Consider the following 9,564-nt stretch of genomic DNA (forward strand, 5'->3'; position numbering starts at 1 on the left):
GTTTTAAGCCCCTTAGTAGGAGAAGATGAACCAATGTTGCATCAGTCAGCTGTATGGTCTGGTGTTTATCAGTGTAGACTTTGACAGGATGGAATTAGTGTTGGGTCTGTGGTGAACTCTGAGTTTGTGCTGATCCATTAGTTCCTCAGGAGCTCTCGGTTGCACTATTATAAACTGTTGTAGAAATGACATTATTTATATTTACATTATTTCCTGTCCTGCGTCACCCAAATGAGGACGGGTTCCCTTCTGAGTCTGGTTCCTCTCAAGGTTTCTTCCTCATATCCTCTCAGGGAGTTTTTCCTCGCCGCCGATATCTCTGGCTTGCTCACTATGGGTAGGGGTAGGAATAGATATACAGTATTTTCATTCATTCATCTTCTACCGCTTATCCGAACTACCTCGGGTCACGGGGAGCCTGTGCCTATCTCAGGCGTCATTGGGCATCAAGGCAGGATACACCCTGAATGGAGTGCCAACCCATCGCAGGGCACACACACACCTCATTCACTCACGCAATCACACACTACGGACAATTTTCCCAGAGATGCCAATCAACCTACCACGCATGTCTTTGGACCGGGGGAGGAAACCGGAGTACCCGGAGGAAACCCCCGAGGCACGGGGAGAACATGCAAACTCCACACACACAAGGCGGAGGCGGGAATCGAACCCCCAACCCTGGAGGTGTGAGGCGAACGTGCTAACCACTAAGCCACCGTGACCCCCCATATACAGTATTTTAAATTTTAAATTAATTTTAAACTTTAAATGTATGTATTCATTTATTTTTATTCTCATTTTTTGTTTTCTTATTATTATATATATTTATTTCGGTTTTTCTCTTCAGTTTCTGTACTTCTTTTGTGCATTGTTAAAAGTGCTATAAAAATAAACCGAATTAAATTGAATCGAAGATGAATGTTAAACGTTAAAATTTGATCATTTTTAAAAATTGAAGAAAAAAAAAGCACATTAATTTATTGATTGTATTTAACCTCTTGAGACCCGAATGTCCTCATATGAGGACATAACATTTTCTCACACTTCATTGTGTATATATATTTATTGTACCAACCTTATATGAGGACTGTTAGGTATAATTCTTTTGCCCAACTGCTTCCTTGAAAACACTGATTAAATTTATAGTTATCAGCTATGAATTAAGAGAAACAGTCAGTAGAAATTGTAATGTACACAACAGTAGCATACGGGTCTCAGGAGGATAAAAGCAGGTCTCTTGGTACTATTTTGCATATCTATCGATTACGAGTCTGACACAGAAACATCAGCTGGAAACGTTCTCAAAGGCACAAGGACATCGAGTGCGCAGTGTTTTACCTTTTACAGTTTTATTACTTACAAAAGCAAATCTCAAGGTAAACCTGATGCTACTAATAAATCACTAAATCGTATTATAGGCATTACGTTGCTGTCAACATACTAGAAATCCTGCTAGTAAAATCACATTTCTAATACACCCATGGACACACACACACACACACACACACACGTACACAATAAGACCTTTACTGATAAGTACGTGTCAGTTGGTCAAATCATTCACCAAGCGTGGGATCTTTTGGGGAGTGAACACTTGTAAATGTTGTGTCTGTAGAATCAGGACCTTGAATGTTTGTAAAATGACAGAAGAAATGTTTTAGTGCCTGAAATTTCAAGACATATCAGATTTATGATTTGCTGCCACAAAAAAAATTCAGCTCTTTGTATAGTATTAAACATCATATCTTTTAGTCCAGGGTCCATGATTCTTCACTCATTACTACCATTCATTCCTTAATTCATCAACCTTACTGCAGCCGTCCCTCACAGCAAGACTCCCCGCCGTCATGTTTTTGCTAGTGTTCGTCTTGTTTAAACAATAAAACCTACCCTGTAAAATGTGCACGCTAGCGCTCGGTCTACTAAAAACAAGACACTGTGGAAAATGTTAATTAGATGGAATAACAATTTTGCGAAAGCCTTTAGTAACCACGATTTAATCGAGTTTATGGAAAAACCAAACATCGTCTCGATAAGATAAGACTTTATTACTCACGTTACAGATCAGAAGCCTTGTCAGATTTGTGTACATTCATTTCCCTTGGGGCAAAACCATTAGATTAATAAGAACGTGTGTATACTTTTAGGACACATAAGATTTTATTTTCATAGCAGAACTTTAAAGAATGAATACGTTTAACAAACAAAGATAAATTAAGAAATTTAGGTCTATTTAAATTGTAAACACTGGGACATTGACATGCTAGGACATTTACACAACACTGAATATAATTGTTCGGCAAATTTAGTTAGTAAACGTGTTTTGTTTCAGTTTCCTCCCAAAACAATTGTAATGTAAACGTTATTAACATTTCACTGTACACCAAAACAGATTTCACTGTACAAAAAAAATGTTGTGTGTGTGTGTGTGTGTGTGTGTGTGTGTACATATTCTGATAACAGCCAAAACGTCAAGCTTTTGAATTTACATCTACGATATTAAAGCAGCAATAAGCAATTTTTACATGTCGGTGTTAACACAAATGCGCACTGCGTGAGATACTTTCATTAAAAAGACTTAATTACTTAGATTAAAAATAATCTAAGTAATTACCTTGATGTGTTAATTATGAGAATGTGTGCTGATTGGCTTTGGTCTGCTCCTTTAAAGTAGATCAAATCCAAATTTAGGAGGAAATTTAATACTTTAACTGTACATAACAGAGCACACATTTTTTTTAATTGCAATTATTTTGCCTCCTTATAACGAGCCATGAGCTGTAGGGATGGTGTCGCAGTGAACATTAAACAAAGACAGTCTGTACTGCTCGCTTTCTACTACATTGAGTGGAATCACTGCCTGGCTGTCCTCAGGCTCTCCTTTAACACTGGCTGAAAACGGGCGAATCTGGCAGCTCTTAGACATCGACGGAGAGGAAATCCTCCAAAACAAGTCTTTAAGCATTTTCCTAAACTCCCTTCTGGTGAGGCAGTACAAGACCGGGTTTAAGCAACTGTTGGTGTGCGCCAGGCAAGCCGTCACAGGGAAAATGTACGTCTGGACCATGTAGTACGTTTGATCAAAGTGCAAGACGTCCAGTTTCACCAAGACGCCCCAAAGAGTCAAGGCTTGGTTTGGCATCCAGCAGATGAAAAACGAAAGCACAACGACTGTAACTGATCTGGTGACCCTGGTTTTCCTACTCTGAAGGTTGTTGTTCATGCTGCGAAGGCTTAAAAAGCGCAGGAGGAGCACGTAGCACACGCACACGATCAGCATAGGGAAAACGAAGCCGAGTAAAACTTTCTGTAAGTGGTACAAGCCGAGCCAGTGGTTTCCACCGGGGAAACTCATCAAGCACAGGTTTTCCCCGAGCACTTCTTTCTCCGTGGAGAAGATGATGGTGGGTGTTGTGGCGATCGTTGCGAGGAGCCAAAGCAGAGCGCTCACCCAGCGACCCGAGCAGACGTAGTGCCGACTGCGGTCCTTCAGCGCCGACGCAACTGCCCAGTAGCGCGTAATGCTCATGGCCGTGAGAAAGAACACGCTCGCGTACATGTTCATCACCGTGACAGAGAGTACCACCTTGCACATAACGTGGCCGAACGGCCAGCTGAAATCACGCGCCGTGTCCACGGCCCAGAAGGGCATGACCAGCACAAACTGGAAGTCGGTAGCCGCCAAGTTCAGGATGAATAGGTTGATCGTGGACGACCTCCTGCCTTGCCGCGACCTCATCAGGTAAAAAACCAACACGTTGCCAACCAGACCGACGGCGCACACAAACGAGTAGACGATCGACACCGAGAAGCGCACCGCTTGAGAGCCACTCGAAGTGCCCGCGCTCTCCAGCCTGGAAAAGTTAGAGAAACTCACGTTCCCAGACTCTTCCATAGCCTTCAGCCGCGCCAGTCTGGAAGCCAGTGGCATATCACCGTACAGGCTGTAAATAAAATACGTGAAAAATAATAAGTGTGAAGACGACGGTGCGGTTATCGTGGAAAACGTATCTGGACATGGCACACCTTGTTTCCTGTCGTGTCCTTCAACGGCTGCATATCTCAGTCTACAGGTTATCCCTCGGTCAAGTTCGTCTTAAACTGGGAAGTTACTGGGAAGTCTGGTTTCTCTCCAGTGAGGCTACTGCTTTATCGCGCGCGTCTCCATAGCGTTTTGCGCACGCTCTCCAAACGCACAAAGTTATTCACGAACGACACTTAAGCAGCAGCAGCGCTTGTGCGTGCGTGTGCGTGTGTGTGTGTGTGTATGTTTCCTTTTATTGCAGTTTTCATATCACGTGTATGAGCAGAGCATTACCTTTCTTATACCCCAGAAGATGTACTTCGACCCTTAATGATTGAAGCGATCCAACATAGAAACACGCCCACTGTTTAATCATTGATTTCTTCTCCACTTGTTTGTATTTCAATTACTATTCTAAAAAAAACTCAAAAATGGGAAGAAAATATTCCTATCAGTCATGTAAGTCTGAGCGGGTTTCAAAGTGGGTTGAACAATGTTATAGAATATTGTTGTGGAACGTTAAATAATGAGCCTAATATTATATGAGAAGTAGATGAATTATGGTCATAACATAAATACGTGTTAAATGATTCTGTTGAAGTTATTTTAAATGGGTTTCCTGTTTATGTAACTGACTGAACACATCTGGAACTGTTTACAGATGATGTGCACCATTTAAGTACATTATAATTTAGACTGTATGGTCAAAATGTCTATACGTTTATTTGTTGTGTTTTATATAAAAAAAAACTGTAATTGGTACGATTCTGAAATGCTACGTGTCTGAAGTCAGCCTATGAAGATGAAGTGGTTTAAAATAAGCAATATAGCCTATAATTTTTTCTTAAGGTTTGTTAATAACAGTGTTAATAACCACACATTGCATACAGTTTGTAGCTTTTCATTATTTGTTCATTTCACTTAGCAACAGGGAGGAAAAATAAACCTGGAGTCATTTCACTCTAAGTCTGGTCCCTTTACTGGGTATTGGGAGATTATAGTGTTTATATAATCATATATTGGAATATAATCATATATTTTGTATGTCAAAAGATCAAGATAAAGATATTTATATGTTTATAAAGCCAATGTCACATTCGCAGTCATGCTGTGGTATTAAATATCAGCACAGATGTCATTCATCTGCAGTGGAATCACAGTTATGCTGATATTCACCACAACAGCATTGGTTAATAATTCTTAAAATACAACAAGTCTGCATATTAAGTTCTCTATCTTAATCTTTGCACAATCTAGTTTAGAGTTCAACTGCACAGAGCTTCTGAACGGAGTCATGCATGCAGATCTTCACCTATCCGATATTAATCATACTGTACATCAATGTGATTCTGATTCAGTGCTGTATCTCGGGTATAGGGTTAAAACATGAAGCAGATTTGTACTATATGTCCTCTATAATCAGTGCAGGTCCCTGTATTTTATTTCATGTGAAAAAGAAACAAGATGAGTCGAGGTGAAGTACCCCAAATGTACCCAAAACTCTGAGCAAGGGTCCTCATAAAGGTCCCCTCTCATCCCGGACATCCTGGCAAACAATTCAGGTCCTTCTTACGTCTCATGAGCCGACAGATGTAAAAACAGCTTCTACCCCAGCACCTTACGGGAGATAAATGCTGCCTGGCTCATGAACGTTATTTATTACTATCACCTTGACTGCAATTGTTTTGTTTGTTTGTTTGTTTGTTTGTTTATTTCATAAATACAGAATTGTTTTTATCTTGCACGAAATTACATGTGAATTGCACTTTAAGGACTACTTTATATTCACTGCACTCAGGATAGTGACAATGAAAGAATCTTGTATCTATGACAGAGAGTAAATGTGAGCATGAGGGAATAAGTAACTGGGTACAAGGTCAATTTGACAGTCTCAAGGGTGGTGATGGGGCAACTCAGAGATCTCTGTAAAACTCTGTGAAGACACAATATAAAGTAGGATGTTTTATCCTAAATGGCCAGCTAGGGAACATTAAGAACTACTGGGGCAGTGGTGGGTGTGGGGCAGTGGTGGCTTAGCTGGTTAAGGCTATGGGTTGTTAGGAGGATCGGTGCCACTGCCACTGCTTTGCCCTTGAGCAAGGCCCTCAACCCTCCCTGCTCCAGGGGTGCTGTATCATAGCTGCCCCTGAACTCTGACCCCAACCTCCTCAGTTGGGGTATGTGAAGAAAAGAATTCCACTGTGCTGTAATGTATTGTATATGTGGCGATAATAAAGGCTTCAATGCCCCGCGTTGGGGTTATAAATGAATCTGTTGATCAGGAATATAACACAAGTTGTATGGTGTGTATGGTATCACTGCTATTCATTGACTAACGGCTCATCGTGTAGACCATGAATGCTCAAGGGCTCTGTAACAGGAAGGAAGACATCCGAGACATTATCAGCTACCCCAGAACCTACACTTGACTCTGATCACCCCAAGTGTATTTAAAGAGATTAGCAATCCGCTTGCTCACCTGGCTAGTGTTGTTTCAGTGAGAATATTGAAACTAATATCCTTATCTACAATGTACAAGCAGACACTCTTGTCTCTTACTTAGTTTTCCCTTCACTCATGATTTTGCACAAAAGATCTATCGCCTCACTCTTTAATTTCCAATCTATTATGTTAGTTGAACATTAGTGTTTTTGTTGGGGTTTCCTGGTCCTTAGCAGCCTATTAGTTTAAATGGGCAGATAAATGAATTTATTTTAGGGACATTTAGGGACATTGCATCTTTTTTTTCAAACAGGCTGAACAAACTCTTCCCAGAATGCCTGAGAAATAAAGGAGCAGAGTGATTAGGAGCTGGAAAAGGCACCAATTGACGAACCCTACGTGGTCGTCCAGGGACCATTAGCATTTTCCAGTAAGGTTTTTTTTTTAGGCGATGATTTCTGGGTAAGTTGTCTGTACCTATTAAGATTGTTTGCCTTTGGAATTCTGGAAGGAGGAGCGTAGCCTCAAGAGTCATAGATTAATTCCTCTAAGGAGATATAAATGTGCTGTAATTGTTGAGCAGGAGCTTCCAGGCATAGCCTTGAGAGGCGACGGCAGACCCCTGCTCCCACATTCATAAAGATTCGTAATGTAAAGAGTTTATGACAAAATTCTAAGAAAATTCTTAGAAATGTGGGCGTTTCCCCTTAAAATTAAAGATAAAATCTTAGTAAAGATACATTTTTTTCATAAAGAATCTTAACCCTTAAAAGGTCAAAAAGTGTTAGGAGAAGTGAGGAGGACTTTTAAGAGGATGAAGAGTTTCTTTATCAGAGGAGAAAATGACTGAAAGATGAAGAAGGAGAAGAAACGTGTTGTGTACAATATTTAATACTGATAGTGAGTTAATAAGATGATACAGATTAGATCGTGTAGGGATTATTGTTGTGACCTGATATTAGAGATCACATCTCAGACTTTATATACACTCACCGGCCACTTTATTAGGTACACCTGTCCAACTGCTCGTTAACGCAAATTTCTAATCAGCCAATCACATGGCAGGTCAAGACGATCTGCTGCAGTTCAAACCGGCGTCAGAATGGGGAAGAAAGGTGATTTAAGTACACTTGTGCATCACAGCCTCCTTTTTTTTAGATCACTTTCAATTACAAAAGCTCAGAATATTCATTGGAGCTGTGAAGCATCTTCAGATAAGTGTTCATCTCAGAGATCATATGTCTTGATGTGGGATGTAGGATTATTAGGATATAATATGATTAACAGGATTGTTAAATTACAGTAGCAAAGAAATACAGAGTTCAACTTGAGGCAGCTCAATAATCAGCAGAACAAAAATAACCATAGGTTTAGCTCAAGGTTATACACACACTGACACGAATGGAAGAAAGGGGAAAATACTGTAGACATGGGCTTGATTGTGTGAAGGGTTCAGCGTTATAGTTTGCTCAATTTCCTTACAAAAAAAAAAAAACAGAAGGAACTCTGTATACTGTAAAAAAAAAAACGCATTGTGTTTTAGAAGAGGAGGAGTATATATAGAGAATATAGTCTTTTTTGTTCCATGGGAATTTTATATCTGACCCTATTTTGACTTTAAGGGTGTCAGGAGTGTTGTGTGTGTGACAGAAGAGTGTCAGCAAGAACGAAAGAAAAGGTGTAGAAGACAGTAGTGAGAGAAGGTCTGCTGTATGGGTTAGAGACTGTAGCAGTGAGAGAAAACCATACACTCACATACACACGCACACACAAACACACACACACATACACACACGCATACACACACACACTCACACACATACACACACTCACATACACACATACACACACATACACACACATACTCACATGCACACACACATACACACTCACACACACACTCACACACACATATACACACACGCACTCACATACACACACATACACTAACATACACGAGGCAGAGATGGAGGTAGCAGAGATGAGGATGTTGAGGTTCTCTTTAGGAATGACGAGGATGGACAGGATTAGGAACGAGCACATCAGAGGGACGGCTCAGGTTGGCTGTTTCAGGGACAAGAGAGGATAGATTGAGATGGTTTGGACATGTACAGAGGACGGAGATGGTTATATTGGTAGACGGATGTTAAGTGAAGTGAAGTGAAGTGACATACAGCTAAGTACGGTGGCCCATACTCAGAATTTGTTCTCTGCATTTAACCCATCCAGTAGTGAACACACACACACCGTGAACACACACCCGGAGCAGTGGGCAGCCATTTATGCTGCGGCGCCCGGGGAGCAGTTGGGGGGGTTCGGTGCCTTGCTCAAAAGGGCACCTCAGTCGTGGCCGACCCAAGACTCGAACCCACAACCTTAGGGTTAGGAGTCAGACTCTCTAACCATTAGGCCACGACTTCCCCCATGTTGGAGATGGAGCTGCCAGGTAAGAGGTCAAGAGGAAAGCTGAAGCGAAGATATATGGATGTGTTAAATGAGGACATGAAGTTAATTGGTGTGAGAGTAGAGGATGCCGAGGATAAAGTTACTGTAGGTGGAGACAGATGATTCGCTGTGGTGACCCCTAACGGGAAAAGACAGAAGTAGAAGAAGAAGAAGTAGAAGAAGGATTTTGACATTTTAATCACTTACTATTTGTGCTCTAATAATATTACTCTTACTTTTTCAGGTTTCCATATAGTCTTTTTTGGAACAAAGTGAAAACCCTGATGTACAACTACCACACACACACACACACACACACACACACAAACACACACTTCCTAATCCCTCCTCTCTCAGACAGAAGGAGACAGTGCTTATTCCTTTGCCATCATTGCATCTCGTTTCCCACGGAAAACAGATTAATGCACTAATATGACAACAATCAGGATTATTAGCCCTCACCCAACCTCCTGTTTACATACACAGAGAACAAATGAATGCTATTTTAATTCAATTTGGTTATGCTCACAGTCTAAGCATCAGTGGGTGATTGGAAACACAGGAGTGTTGGCAGTGAGTTTTATTTTGACTAATGCACAATAACGAGTGCAAGTCCAGCAACCGTAATTCATTTTGCGATGCTCTTCCTA

At 40.9% G+C, this 9,564-nt stretch overlaps 1 protein-coding gene across 1 annotated transcript; it reads right to left on the reverse strand.

Moving 5' to 3' along the window:
- Positions 1 to 2,032: 2,032 nt before the first annotated feature.
- rxfp3.3b (relaxin family peptide receptor 3.3b) lies at positions 2,033 to 4,283 on the reverse strand. The gene is made up of 2 exons (XM_060886465.1): positions 4,030 to 4,283; positions 2,033 to 3,947 (listed from the first exon to the last, which is right to left on the reverse strand). The coding sequence occupies exon 2, from the start codon at positions 3,932 to 3,934 to the stop codon at positions 2,765 to 2,767; it is 1,170 nt and encodes a 389-aa protein (XP_060742448.1). The 5' UTR covers positions 3,935 to 3,947; positions 4,030 to 4,283; the 3' UTR covers positions 2,033 to 2,764.
- Between the last annotated feature and the right edge of the window lie 5,281 nt (positions 4,284 to 9,564).

Source organism: Tachysurus vachellii, chromosome 14 (genome assembly GCF_030014155.1).
Source record: "Tachysurus vachellii isolate PV-2020 chromosome 14, HZAU_Pvac_v1, whole genome shotgun sequence".
In the NCBI taxonomy this organism is placed as follows: Eukaryota; Metazoa; Chordata; class Actinopteri; order Siluriformes; family Bagridae; genus Tachysurus; species Tachysurus vachellii.

What these genes read in the sequence shown, in the direction of transcription:
- rxfp3.3b (XM_060886465.1), bottom strand. Translation starts at nt 3,934, where the DNA reads ATGCCACTGGCTTCCAGACTGGCGCGGCTGAAGGCTATGGAAGAGTCT.